This window comes from Myotis myotis, unplaced genomic scaffold, assembly GCF_014108235.1.
Source record: "Myotis myotis isolate mMyoMyo1 unplaced genomic scaffold, mMyoMyo1.p scaffold_m19_p_13, whole genome shotgun sequence".
In the NCBI taxonomy this organism is placed as follows: Eukaryota; Metazoa; Chordata; class Mammalia; order Chiroptera; family Vespertilionidae; genus Myotis; species Myotis myotis.
Window position 1 is genome coordinate 56,327,827 of NW_023416317.1, and position 14,413 is coordinate 56,342,239.

At 65.4% G+C, this 14,413-nt stretch overlaps 1 protein-coding gene across 2 annotated transcripts in view; it reads left to right on the plus strand.

The window, feature by feature from the left end:
* Window positions 1–14,413, plus strand: part of CACNA2D2 (calcium voltage-gated channel auxiliary subunit alpha2delta 2) — a 109,562-nt gene that overhangs the window by 16,245 nt on the left and 78,904 nt on the right. For both annotated transcript variants that reach the window (XM_036333458.1, XM_036333459.1), the window contains exon 2: window positions 3,025–3,106. In XM_036333458.1, coding sequence (XP_036189351.1) covers window positions 3,025–3,106 — 82 coding nt within the window. The remainder of the gene's footprint in view (window positions 1–3,024; window positions 3,107–14,413) is intronic.

The window sequence follows — 14,413 nt, forward strand, 5'->3', positions numbered from 1 at the left end:
TCCAACTGTGGGGCTGGCTAGTACTGGGACGCCAGCCAAACCCTGGGACCCACATAGTCACGTCTCTGTGAAGATGAAACGAATGGCTCAGCTGGTATGGCTTAGCGTTGAGCATTGACCCAGGGGCCAAGAGGTCACCGGTTCGATTCCCGATCAGGGTACACCGGGGCTCTATCCCTGGTAGGGGTGCATGCAGGAGGCAGCCAGTCAGTGATGTTCCTCTCTCATCAGTGTTTCTCTCTCTCTTCCTCTCACTCTAAAAATCAATATAAAACATTTTAAAAAAGATGAAATGAGTGATCGATCACGGTCTTTTAATCCCCTAGACACACAGTGCTTTCCTGGTTGGGTTTGTGTAGGTGAATAATCACATAACCTGCGTGCGGGGCACGGAGGAGCCGGGCAGTGCAGCCGGGGCCTAGGGTCTGCCCATCAGGCCCCGCATGCCAGACCGGCTGGAGCTGCCCCGAGAGTCCAGGAGGGGGTGTCCTGGGTGGGCCAGGCCCTGCAGCCCACAGCAGAGTGCAGAGCTGCTCAGCCTGGGCGTGGGAGTGGGGAGGCTGTGCACGTGTGTGCACACTCGTGTGTGTATGTGTGTGTGCATACGTGTGTTGGGGGCAGGAAGGGAGAGCGGAAGAGAGGGAGGGAGGGAGGGAGAGTGAGTGTGTGTTTTGGGTAAGAAATGGACTTTATCCTGAGATTTGGCTCTTCTGAAAAAAATTTTTTAGGGTTGAAATAGTCTGTTTTGATGAAATGATGGTGATAATAATAATAATAATAATAATAATGTGTTGTCTGAACAAAATAAAAACTTGACACCCATGCCCGGTCTTCCAGTTACTTTTCTTTTATCTGTGGGATCCTGGAACCGAAGACCTACAGATGCACTAGGAAGGAGTCAGTGGCCTGGGGATGGACCAGGGCTGTGCTCTCTGGGGGAGGAGACGGAGGGGGAGAAGGGAGGACCGTGAGTGGCTGCCTTTGCCGATATATAAAATTCTCAAGCTCCCAAGGTGACGCCCCGAAGGCATAGTTGGGCGGAGGTGCACACCCTGGGTGGTGGTCTGTGTCCACCACTTCCTGGGTGGGTGACCTTGGGCAGGTCACTCGCTGTCTCTGTGCCTCAGTTTCCCCGTCTGTACATTCGGGAAGATGGCGTTTGCTTCTTCCTGAGGATTGAAGCCAGGAAGCCGGCGACATGCTGGCGCCACAGCTTGTACATCCGAAGGGCTGCCCTTGTACATAATGGTCCCAGGAAGGGTTATGATGGGCATTCTGTCCCCTCGACCAGTGAATGGCTGAGGTCAGGGTCAGGGTCAGGGCAGAGCTGATGGTTCCCTTTGGCTCTCAGCTCCTTGACCTCCCCGTTCCTGTGCACCTGCCTCGCTGGACACAGGCCATCTCAACACGAGGCCGGCCAGGCTCCGACTCGGGAACACCAAACAGCCACCGGCCACCCTGTCCACCCACGGCCGGGGCCACGCCCTCAGTGCCTGGTGGGCAGGAGCCAGGGCCGAGCCGGCCCGCATTCTCCGCCAGGCTTTGCCCTGTCCCAGCCGGCAGCCGCTGCCTGATCGCCCTTCGTGCCCGGCCCGCGGCCTGGCCTCTGCCCGGGTGCGGGGTTCGCGTCCCCTGCGGTGGGGAGTGGAGGTGGGCAACACGCCGCGGCTCAGCCGGCAACAAACCGAAGCTCATACCGCTTTCTTTTGATGTTGATTTTTTTTTCATCTTGGTCCCGACATTCTGCTTGGCAAATTGCAATTAGCGATCCGCCCGCCTCCTGCTCTGAGTTCCCATGCCAACGGACCCGGGCACACACAATGGCACGGCCCCAGCCCCCAGCCACAGGCCTGAGGAGGGATGTGGGGCAGAGGCGAGCTCTTCCGACCCACAGAGCGGGAAGGGTCCTGGCACCACGTGGCACTGGGGGAGGCAGGGAGGACGCAGGCGCGGGGGCAGGTGCCATCTCCCACGTCCTCTGGCTCCTGGGCTGGCCCTCCAGAGGCGGGGGGCTGGCACCCCCTCCCTTGCCCCCCGGGGTGTGCTTGGCCCACGGCGCATGTGCCTTGGCAGTCCTGGGAGCCCCCGCTGGGAGCCTCGTTCTGCCTGTGGGACTGGGAAGTTGAGATGCCTTTTCAGATGCATCTGGACAAGGGGTCCTGGTCGCCGCGGAGGTGCCTGGGGCCGGGGGGACCATGGCTTGGCAGCCCCTTTGCTCACCCATCGGCACTGCCTGAGCGGGGTCCCAGGTTAGAACCCGAGCCAGGCCTCTCCCCAGATACCGCCCTGTTCGTGGGTTTGGGCTGAGAATACAGGGCCACGGGACCGACCGTCTGTCCATCCTGTGCATTCCAAGGCTCCCTGGGCCGCATCCTTGGCGTGTCCTCGTGTCGGTGGCACCTGCTCAGGCTGGTGGCTCAGGTGCGGGACTCGGGGGGCTTGCCGTGTCCCCAGAAAGGGGCAGGATGGTCTGAACTGGCCCTGTGAGTGTGTGTGTGTGTGTGGGGGGGTGTCCTAGGCGACATGCGGCCAGGGGCCGCCGATCAGCAAGCTTACTGGGCGCTGGAAAGGCGAGGGCTGCCGGGCTGGGAGATCTGTGTCTACTGCTCCAAAGAGGCCCAATGACTTGGTGGCGGCAAGTCCCTCATGTCCCTCCCTCCCCCAGACCCCACCAGCCTTGGGGACACGAGGCTCTGAGCCCCGCAGGCACCCCTGGCTCCCTCCCACCCTCCTCCCCGGTGTCCAGTCCCCATGTGCGGGCGGCAGCAGCAGCCGGGGCCGCTCTCCACCGTGCAGTCTCCCTGCAGGTTCCCGAGCCGCTGGGCTCCCTCAGGGCATCTAAGGGGCAGCCCGCCCTCCTGCCGGCTGCCCAACAGGGCCTGGGCCTCCGGGCTGCGTTTCAAAGGAATCTGGGGGCTCTCTGGTGTTTGAAGGGGTGGCTGCTGCTGGGCACCCCCGGGTGCCGGGCTGGGCGGTCCCAGGCACCAGGCGGCCACCCTGACCCTCTCTCCTCTCTGCACGCAGGGTGCAGCACTGGGCGCGGCGCCTGGAGCAGGAGATCGACGGCGTGATGCGCATCTTCGGGGGCGCCCAGCAGCTCCGGGAGGTAAGCCTGCCGCCGGCTCCCCCTGCTTGGACCCTCTTCCACATGGGAATGGGGGGGGGGACTCCCGAGATGAGGAGCGGGGACGGTTTGGCGGGCCTTGTTGAGGACCCGGGTGGTGAAACATGCATGGCTGACCCTCGAGGGCAGGTGGGGGCGTCACTAGAAAACCAGGGACCCCTTCCGGTCTCGGCCTGCCCTTCGCGTGGTCACTGTGCCAAGTGGCCCCCGTCGGCGCTGTGCCAGGCTTGCAGGTGGTCGGGTGGGTGCGGCTGGTGTGTGAGGCAGCCGCTGGGGCGGGAGTCCCGGCCCTGGAGGGGCCCGCGGAGGCAGTCGGCACGTAAGCCAGAGGGACCGTCCGCGGTGAGTGGCGTGGCCGGTGCCGCCCGCCCAAGGCGCTGCTGGGCAGGCTGAGTTGAGAGCTCGGTGAGATGAGGATCTGGGGGCGGGAGGGTGATTGATTGGACCGGGCGACCACATCCATCCTGGAGATTATGTTAATGTTTGCAGTGGGGATGTGAAGAGCCGGCCATCCGTCACCCCCAGAAGGCGGCAAATGTGTCGCTGTCAGTCTCCTGAGCCGTCGCTTTTTATGGGAAACGCAGAGGCCCAGGGAGCCGGGCGCCAGGCGGGGCCGGGGCTGGGCCGGGAGGTGCGAGCAGGGCATTGACCGGCATCTCCTGCCGGTGGTCCCCCCGCGGACAGCGGCGTCAAGGGAGCTACTCGGAGCCCAGGTCCGGCTCGGTGAGGAGGTTCTCCACTGTGTCCTGTCGGCCCTCTCGGTCAGGGCCAAGGTCAGAAGGTGGGACCTCCGTGGGGCAGCTGCCGGGGGGTTGTTCCTGGTCATCTCCCGCACTGAGCGCATAGCAGGTGCCGGGAAACGGGGGGCAGACGCAGGCCGTGGACGGAGGACCCCTGTACAGGATGGTGCTCATCGGGGTGTCTAATGAGATGCTCACATGGGCGGGGAGGGGTTCCAGGTCTGGAGGTCGGAGCCACCTGTTTGCTGGCTGTCCTCCCCCCAGGGCCCAGCCTCCCTGAACCCCCTTCCCCGGTTGCCGTAACCCCAGCCCACTCTCCCGCGAACTCCCAGTGACTCAGCCGCGCGCGGAGGCCGCGGAGCTCTCCGAGGTGCAGAAGCTGCTCCGGGCGGAAGCCGGTCTGTGCTCAGGAGCAGCACGAGGGGGGCTGCCGGGCACTGCCACGTGCAGCACTGGGTTCGGGAGGAAACGGAGTCCCCTGGAGGTGGCCACGCCCTGTCCAGGTTCCTGCCGGACCTGGGACGTGTCCCGCTGAGGAGTTACCCACGCGCCTCGGGTCACCAATGTCTCGCGCACCTTCAGGACGGTGCTAGGAAAGTTGGCCGCCGAGAAAGGGACCTACAGGTTTCCTGCCGGGATTCGGTTCTGTCTGGTCCCTGGCGGGGCTGGGGGTCTCGCTGGGGGATGACGGGGGGAGAACAGCAGGGGCAGGCGGACACCCCGTTGTCAGGAGTCAGACTCCCTCGTGGGTCATCTTCACTCCCGGGCGGGTTGTTTCTTTCCGACGGGCGGTTGGGCCGTTCCAGGTACTTTCATCAATGAGCACATCCCCCCCGCCCCTCCCCCCACACACAGTCCAAGTCCCGCAGCCCCGGAGGGGCAGGGCTGGCATGGGGCGGGGCTTCCGACTCCTGTTCCAGGGGCTCCTCTGGCAGTGCCTCCCTCTCGGAAGGGTGGGCCTGGGGCAGTGGGCGCTGGGCTGGAGCAGGGGCCATGCGGGTGTGGCCGTGGCCGTGGCCGTGGCCCGCCTGGCAGCAGGCAGGAAGTGCTGACCCGGCGCTCCGGCTCCTCCTGGCAGCCCTCTCCTGCCGACGCTGCCAGCTCTCCAGCGGCTCTGTCCTGCTCCAGTTTTTCTCACTGCTTCCTCAGCCCCTTACTTCCCGCTGACAGCTCCGGGGCTGCTGCTTGGCACGGGGCACCCGGCGGGGTGGGCGGCAGGGAGCAGGTGAAAAGTTCCAGAGGGAAGGGGCCGCCCTGCACCCGCCCCGGACTGAGCCTCCAGGGCTCTCCTCCCTATGCCGGTGAGGCGTGTGCCCAGCCCGTGCCCAGCTCCGATGGGTCTGCAGGAGGCTTGCTGCAGAGCCCTCGGACCCTGGCACCAGCTCTCCCCCTGGGCCGCCCCGCCCAGGCCTCCCTGAGCTAATTCTGAGCTGCCTCAAGCACGCTGCAGCTGGGTGAGCCTGGAGTCCGGGCACCTTGGCCTTCTTCCCCTAAAGGGCTGTCTTCCCTCCTGTCCCAGCCTTCGAGGGCCCCACCCCCAGCGGCCGGGCCCTCAGCGCTGGCAGCTGCAAGAGCACCAAACTGCCGACGGTGGCATTTGGGAGCGTTTCCCTTGCCTGGGCACTTTCCTCCTCCCAACCTCACCACAGCCCCGGGGCAGGTGTGACTGGTGCCGACTGTGGCCCATTTCCAAGTTGGAAAGCACCGCAGTTTGGGGTGGAGTGGGGGTCTGTCTGTGAAGACCCCGGTCACACTTCCTCCTCTAACCCCAGGGCCAGCACATAGTAGGAGCTCCTGCTGTGGCCTGGAGCTTGGGTGGCATCCCTCCCCCATGCTCATGGCCAGGCACGATGAGCCATGCCCCCAGGTACCCAGCCTCAGCTCCCAGCCCTGTCCGATGCTGCCCAGGAGCAGGTCACAAAGCGTGGCGCCCTCTGCAGCCTGCCCTGCCCATGGCTCCTGGAGGCTGAGCGCGGCCTCCCAAGCCGTTTCTCTACCCGCCCCCATCAGCACCATATTGTCCCCATCCTGGGGGGGAGAGCAGAGAGCATATGCTTGGGCTCTGAGCTCATTTACATAATGAGGCTGATCATGATGAATAATTCATCAGGTGCCTGGGGGTGCAGGGGGGAGGAGGCGGAACCGGCCAGTCTCCCCACTCTGAAGCCCACGTCCTTCCCTCCGACAGGTATAGCCAGGGAACCACCCCCTTCTGACCGGGTGTCCAGGGGAGAAGGGGGACAACTCTGTAGAATAGAAGAGCCTCTATTGGGGGTGGGGGTCAGAGGGGAGGGAAGGCCACTGGGCAGAGGGGGCTGGGAGCAGAGAGCTGGGATGGCCACGTCTGGGGACCACAGGTCACCTTCTGGAAGGCTCAAGCCAAGCCTGGATCTACAAGGCTCTTTCTCAGGTGACATAACTCCCCCGTACCTGGTCTACTGGTCGGGGTAGAAATGGCGGAGAGCCCTGCCCATCTCTCTGACCACCTCAGCCCGCATGAGGCCGTAGCCCGTGGTCCTGACATACAAATGGGGAACCCAAGGTCCTGGCCAACTGTCTCCACCAGCCAGTCCCTCCTGGAGCCCCGCCAGGCCCGTCCTGAGTAGTGGTGGGGCTCGGCAGAGTCTCAGGGCAGAGGTGCAGGCCCGGGGCCTGCCTGGAGGAGGCCCCCTGGACTGCTGAGCTATGTCCACAGAGAGCAGGACCCCTCCCCACTGTGTGCTCCTCTGGACAGTCCCGGGGGTTCTGACCGATGGGTGCCTGCACCCCCACTCCTTTGGGTACCAGCGATGGTACTTCGGAGCCTGTGCTGGCACCGCCGTCCCCGCCCATCTTGCCTGCCTCCGGCCATCCCACGCAGTCTGCTCAGTGCTCCCTGGGAATGTGTAATTAATATTTGCAACGCGCCACATCTGGAGCTGGCTCTGGGCGAGGACCAGAGTCTGGCTGCGTCGAGGGCCCCCTTTGCTGCGGGGCTCAGAGAGGCTGGATGGGCCCCCGTGTGGGTTCCTTAGAGACCAACCTCCCTCCCCCACCCGCGCTGGTGCCACCAACTCCTGGAGCAGGTACACACTCACGCACCCGCTCAGGGGAGCTGGCCCAGGCTGGCTCGGGTGCTGGCCCAGGCTGCGGTTAACACCCCGTCCCATTTGGGGAGGGTCCTGTCTCAGCCCCTGGGCCTCTCAGGCGGGGTTAGCAGGGTCTGAGAGTGCTGGCCAGAGAAGCTCCGAACCCCATCAGGGCCCAGGACTGGGGCAGAAGAAGGGGCAGGAAGCAGGGGTGGGGGAGGTGCAGGGGGCAGAAGTAGCCCTGAAGGGTCAGGAAAGGGAAGCCGGGCGACCCCAGACCCCACAGCTGGTTCCATCAGACGCTGTGGTTCCCCTGCGCCCCAGCAGACAGGCCTGCAGCTCCTGGGCCCGGCAGACCCTCACACAGGCCCAGCATGGTCCCAGCTGATGCTCAGAGGCAGGTCGGGGTGAGGGAGCCCCCCACTTCCCCTCTCACCCCCACCCGTCACAATCCCTCCTCCCCAAAGCTCCCAGAAGCCTCCGCTGTCCTCGGGGTGTGTGCCTGCTCCTCCTGCAGCCCCCGCTGCCCGCCACCTCCCAGCGAGACCCAGCGGTGCCCTCGCTCTCCTGGCGAAGACCATCTCGTGATGTGCGCTGTCGGGCGGCAGCGGTGGGGGTGCGGCTGTAAAATATGCTGCTGGGTAGGGATTGCTGCTGCTCGCCTCCCTAAAAACCCACATATATTATTCTTTAATGGAAAGTTAATTGTCTTATTATTCCCTCCATATGGTCCTCCTGCTCAGCACCCAGCGGGGATGCACGGGCCGAGGGGGCTCCTGAGAGGGCGTCGGAGACGCGGTGAGGCCGCCACGTGAGCAGAATTGGATACAACAGGCAGATACACAGGAGCCGGCCACAGCCTTGCCCGGACCCCCTCTGTGTCCCCCAGCCCAGCCTGCACCCCACCGCCTTCCTCCCCAGGCCCCGTCCTGGGAGCGGCCCCTCTGCCTCAGCCCCTCCATCACCACGTGGGGAGGAGGGGGGGGTCGTTGCCCGCCCGCCTGCCGCCCCCACCCGCTGCGCTCCCGTCGCCTGCAGGAGAAAACTCCATTTCTGAGAAGGTTTTTAAAAGCCGATTCAGCCGTGGCAGGAGCTCCTGCCTCAGGGCCAGTGCACTGGCTGGGTCTCCACTCCCCACCCAGAGAGGGGGTGCGGGAGGTCATTGTGGGGGAGCGCTGCCTCCAGGTGCCTGGCCCTGGCGCCCCGCTCATGTCAGCCACCTTCCATGTCCGCCCTCTTCCATGTCGGCCACCTCCCATATCAGCCACCTCCCATGTCAGCCACCTCCCATGGGCACCGGCCACCTGGACCCCCCGCCCCGTTGCAGGGCTGCTGAGGGTGAGCAGCACGGTGCCCGCCGTTGCCCCGGCCCCTCCCAGGCTGCTCCCAGCGTCGGGTGTTGGTGAGAGCAGCGCACAGCAGGCAGCAGAGGCAGCGACAGGAAGGTCCCAGAGGTGCGAGTGGGTGGTGCGTCCTGCCGGTTCCGAATCCGGCAGGGGAGGCCGTGGGCGTCCTGCAGGGAGCCCTCGGGCTCTGCGGCCCCTCACCAAGGAGCTGCTGCCCCGGTTCCGGGGAGGTGGTGGGTGTGGAGGGGGCAGGTCTGGGGTGGGGGACCGCTGGGTGGGATCAAGAGACCCGTGTCTGGTGGTGACCAACACGGGGGAGGGGCCGTCGGCTGCCCACTGTGCCAAGAGGCCACTGTGGCCACTTGGAGGTCAGTGCGCAGAGGGTGGGCACCGGGGCTCAGAGCGGGAGAGAGGTCTGTGCCTCTGATGGCAGGGCTGCCCGAGGCCCCCGGCTGGGAAGGGGCAGAACGGGATTTGAACCCAGAGCCCGTGCCCGTGGCAGCCACTGAACGGTGGCCCTTGGTGGGCGGCGATGGCGGGGCTGGGTCTCCGTGCTGGGGACCCGGGGCGTCTGGGGCGTGTGGCCTGCCTTTCTGAGCCTTGGCTCCCGTCTGTGAAGTGGGGGTCCGAGCTCCCCTGTGCTCACAGGAGGCGTGAGGGTCTCAGAAGAGCAGGGGCCGGGAGAGGTGGCAGACAGCACCCTGCAACTGTGGGGGGGCCTCTGGGGAGCCCCCTGGGAGCTCGTCACAGCTTCAGGAAGCTCGTCACAGCTTCGGGAAGCTCAGATGCCCAGGGCGTCCCCTTTGCTTGTCCGAGCCCAGGAGTTGGGAAATCAGGTGCCTCCTCCCTGGCGTCTCAGTCTGCTCGGGCTCGGGCTCGGGCTCGGGCTCGGGCTCAGCCTGGGTGACTTATAAACCACAGGGACCATGTGCTCTGGGGACTAGGAGGTCCAAGGGCAAGGCACCCACAGACCTGGTGTCGGAGGGAGGCCACTTCCTGGTTCTTCTGCGGTGTCCTCACATGCTGGGGGGCAAGGATCCCTCTGGGTCGCCTTTGTTGGGGCGCTGCTTCCATTCATGAGGGCTTCCTGAGAGCCTCCCTCCCGGTGGGATCAGGTTTCTCCGTGTGAATCGGGGTAACGCCTGCTGATCGGGACACTTTTCGGGGACGGGGACCTTAGAGACCATTGGTGCTTGAAGCAACAGGGCCATGAGCCGGGGAAGGGCGGGTAGCTTCTTGGGCCAGGAACCCAGGCACCCCTGGGGCGGGCAGGCACGGGGAAGGGGGGGGAGCCCTACACCCCAGAAGCGGCCTGGGATCCGTTTCTCACATCTGCCAACCAGGGGGCTCAGAGGAGGGCTGGGCGCGGCTGGCAGGGGAGTGGGGTGGCAGGAAACCCTCCACCTCTGGGCGGGCCCAGGTCCTGGCACTGGGTCAGCTAGTGGAGTGGCCGAGGCCAGGGCTGAGGACCATGGGCCCTGATGGCAGCACTGGGGTCTCGGACGGAGGCCCCTCAGTTTAAGGAAGCGTCTCAGGTGCGAGCGGGACCCCGGCCGACGGACCGCACTGCTCTCTGGAAGTTTCCGTCGACAGCCCGCGGCTTTGCTGCTGGCCCATTCCCTGAAGTGGCCCTCCACGCGCCCCCCCGCCCCCAGGCCTTCCAGCTTGGGAATCTGGGAGGTTTGTTGGCTTTCCTAAGGCAAGACCTCCCCCAACACACAGCTAGTGGTCAGCTTCAAAGGGGACCCCACACTTACAGGTGGTGGAGGAGGGGCCCGTCCGCTCCCCTCCCCCTCCCCCGGCCCCTGCATCCACCTCTGAGAGTGATGGGGGGCAGGTCTGGATGATCCAGGGTGGGAGATGGGGGCTGGGGGTGGCGGCCCAGGGATGGCTGCCCCAGTCCACATTCCTCCCTCCTCCTCCCATCCTCCCCGGATTGGTGGCCGCCACGGAGACACTTGCCTGAGATTCGAGGAGCCCCTAGCGGTTCCTGAGTCGGGGAAGTAATTGGTTCTGACAGACCACAGCCGGCCCGGGGGCAGCACGAGCAGCATCAACCACAACCCACCGGGCGGGAGGCGGAGGCGCAGCCTGGCTCCCTCCACCCGCTCCCTGTGAGCAGAGAGCCAGTGTGTGGGGACTGTCACGGAGCCCCAGCCTCCGCTCCCCCACACCTCGCTCTCAGCCCCGGGCCTGCTGCCTCCGCAGGAGGCTGGCCAGCTCGTGCTGGGGAGACCGAGGCAGAGCCCGGACCCTGGGCGGCCTCCTCAGCCCTCCTCTCCCATCCTTGGTTCTCATACCCCTGGGTCAGGATGCGGGGTTGGGGCTGGGCCCTCACCGGCGAGGCTGTGCAGCCCACAGGTGCCCGCGGTGTACACGTGTGCATCATGTGTCCGCCAGGCTGGCGTGGAGGAGGCGCTCAGCTGGTCACCGGTCAGTGAGGGCTGAGGAGGGAGAGCAGGGCTCTGATGTCCACGGGACTCTGGGGGCTGTCCAGCCCCACGTGGGGAGCAGGCCCAGTGCACCAGGGTGGAGCCTGGGTGCCGGCTGGCTGGCCCGGGAGATGAGCCTGCATGGGGTGTGCTGGGCTCAGCCCCACATGGAGGCTCCGGCCGCTCTTTGTGAGGGGTGGAGGGTGCAGGGGCCATGGAGAGGGGCTCAGGAGAGGAGGTGCCAGGTGGCTCCTGGGTCCAGGGAGGTTGGGCTGTTCCCAAAGTGCCTCCACGGCCTGGCCCAGGCTTGTGGCCTGGGTGGAGGGAGTGGGGAGCACTGGGCCTCCCAGCCATCCGTCCGTCCCCCCATTAGGTTTCTGAGCTTCCTCCTCACCATCCACTTGCCACCCTCCTCTCACCCCAGTGTGAAACCAGCTCCCTCCTCCAGGAAGCCCTCCCGCTCAGTGCTGAGGCCAGTGGTGTCCGAGGCTCCCACTCCCTTCTCTTCTGCATCCTGCGGGTACACATAGAAGGCAAGAGCTGCCGGAGCCCTTGGTGGGCCCCACCCAGTCTCCCCTTCGGACGGGGTCGGGGGACCATGACCAGCGGGGCAGGGCCACGCCCAGGCCTCCCAGGAGTCTCCTGCGTGCGGGCAGGCAGACCGGGAAGGCAGCTGGCAGGTTCTCGGTCCGTGACTCCGTGGGGGGCACAGTCTCTGGCCTGCAGGGGCCACGTGTGGGAGAGAGGAGAGAAGTGTGGTGCTGCACGTGGGACTGTGTGTATGTGTGCACATGTAGAGAACATGTGAGTGTGTGTGTGTGCAGGTGGGGGCGTGAGCAGGTGAGCGCTTGCTGGCCTATGGAAGGGAGAGGTCGGGCCTGCATGAAGTGCTGCATATGTGACCAGACATGTGTGTGTGTGCGTGTGTGTGCGTGTGAGCGTGTGTGTGTGTGAGCATGTGATCCCACAGGCCTGTGCTTCGTGGGGGTGGCCAGGCCTGCGTGTGCGTGCGTGTGCATGCGGCTGAGTGCAGCTCTCCGTGCTGAGAGCAGGTGTGTGCAGGCACCCTTGCAGGCCAGGGTGGGGCTGCGAGGAGGCTGGAGCCAGGAGCTCCGACGCCGGAGCAGGCGCGAGCTACTTAACTGATTAATGAGCGAGGCTGAGAAATCGCAGCTGCAGGTGAGGCGCTCCCGCTCCCGCACACGGCACAGTGCCTGTCCCCACGCGTGGGAGACATCGCCAGGCGCTCTGCCCGGTCTGTGAGCCGGGGCCTGCAGGGGGCGTGGATGTGTCCTCACACCTCTGAGTGTCTGCGCCCTGGGGTGGTGGCCGGACTGAGCGACCTCACTGTGGAGAGCGCAGGCCTTGTCCCCACTTCACAGATGACAGAGCTGTGGCTGGGAAGGGGCACCTGGGCCTCCTGGGGGGGAGCCGTCCTTCAGGCCCTGGGCTGGGGGACAGCAGAGCTGGAGTTGACAGAGAGCTTCATCCAGCCCAGCACAGGCCACTCCCACTCACCACCGCAGGCCTGTCCTCCGCCCAGGGCCCATCCCCAGCCGACTGGACGTCCCCCATCCTGTCCCTAGAGAGTGAGGCGGCCGTGCTCCCCGCTCCTGTGGCCCCACCGTTTCCTGCTCTGACCCTCCGGGTGCACGCCACTCCGGGGGCACCGTGGTCCCCGTGGGGCTGCCCTGAGGCCCAGGGTCTCACAGGGCGCGCCGCCCCCTGTCCTCGTGCAGGGAGACCTGCAGCTGGGTCAAGTGGCAGGCGCTTGTCTCTCCATCAGGTGTTGACGGAGGAGCCTGCATTATGCTCCATCTATAGGCGCAGAATAAATTGGTGCGTCGTGAATTTATTCTTTTTAAAGAGGGACTTGCACACTGGGGAAAGCTTTTAAAAAGAACATTTATATAAAAAGCAATTACCGTGCCAGTAATTTTTACGTATTCTCCCCTCCCCTTGCTGCCTTTGTGTTTGAACGTTACCGCCTCCCGGGCAGCTGCAACCTGGCCCCGGGCCTCACAGCTACGGCTTCCCGCCCGCCCGACCGCGCCTCCTCCTCCGGGAAGGCTCTGGGTGCAGGGCAGCCAGCAGGGCAGCAGCAGGTGCGGCTGCAGGAGCAGGGCTGGGGGGGTTTATGTTAAAAACCCGAGAGCTTTGGCAGTTTCCTCCCATGGGCCCCTGTCCGAGGCTGCTCCCTCTCCAGGGCTGAGTGGTGCGTCCGGGCCCCTCTTGGCAGCAGCCAGGCACTTAAAGGCAGCTGCTTCCCGGCAGCCTCTGGCCGGGTCTGAGGGGGGAGGCGGCGGAGTGGGAGCAGGCATTGTCCCTCCCCAGGAGCCAGTACGGGCACCCCGCTTCCCCCGCCGCCATTGCTCTCACGCTCGGTGCATTCACTCGGTGCGTTATGTAAATTGTCTCTTGCTAGTGGTGCAGGAGCTGCTCAGGAGGCCCCGGAAACCCAGTGCTGTGTACCAGGGAGGGCCCCCCCCACCTCCCAGCTCAGACTAGGACCCCTGGGGCTTGTCCACTGTCTCCCCACCAGACCACAGCTTCGTGAGGGCGGTGGCTGCACCCCACAGCAGACTAGGGGCGCCCAGGAGGCCGGGTGCTCGCCCTCATTGGGCAGGGCCATCAGGTTGAGCCTTTGCCTCCCACCTCAGGCTGGCACCCAGGGTAGGACAGGAGCCCGTCCACTGCCCAAGGGGCATGCTCCTCCCGCCTGCCGCGCTGGCACACAGAGCCTCCGTAGAAACCTTGGGCAGAGCTGGCAAAGGGCGTGTCCGCCCATGGGGCTGGGTGACCCACCACCCGCCCCGGGGGACCCTGGGGCTCCTTCTACAGTGAGTGCCCAGTGAACTCGGGGTGTAGCAGGGTGAAGTGGGGAGCAGCATCACACCCGGGGGCACCAGGAAGTTCTTGGGTCCCCAGGAGCTGGGGTGAGGCCCGTAGGAGCATGAGGGTTCCTCGGCCTGAGCAAGGCCTGGTGACAGAGGGGCCCCGCCTGGCTTTCCACCCTCCCTGCTGAGACTCAAGGCCTGCTGGGGGGCATAAGACCTGCCAGGGGAACCCAGACTCCCACTTCTCAGGCGCCCCTCCCTCCCCGTCCTTGCCCGGGCCTGGCTGCCTGTGGGTGTGAGCCAGGTGGGCCACCTGACCCGCACAGGCTGAGCCAGAGGTCGGTGCGAAGGCAGTGAGTGCGTCCATGGCTACACGACAAGACTTGGGGCCTCTTTCTCCCGCCTGGCACTGCCCCCCACTGCCCCCGGGCGGGTGTTCTGCTTTCTGATTGCCCCCAACATTTGGGAAATGTGGGTGTGGGAGCGAGGGGTCACGGGCGCCGAGTGTCTGTCTGGTCTGAGGAGCCCGGTCTGTGGGCTGCGCTCAGCTGATGGGGAAGTGAGAGCTGGGACTGTCTTCATCTGCAGTGAGAACAGACAGCGGTGGTGGCCCTGGCACAGGGCACGGTGCCAGCTGCTGCCCTGGGGGCCTGTCTCGGAGCCAGAGACCCAGTCGAAGCGTCAGCCCCCTGTCCCCGGCGCCTCTGTCTACGTCTTTCTCTTTCCTTTCTCTCCCCGCCCCCCCCCCCCCCGCCTTCCTCCTTTTCATATTTTTTTCTGACATGTCTAAATGGACTTTAATGCTCCGGTTTTTAAATCGGCGTCGCACACTCGCACGGCATAGAGTTGTGGTTTCCCCGCGGGAG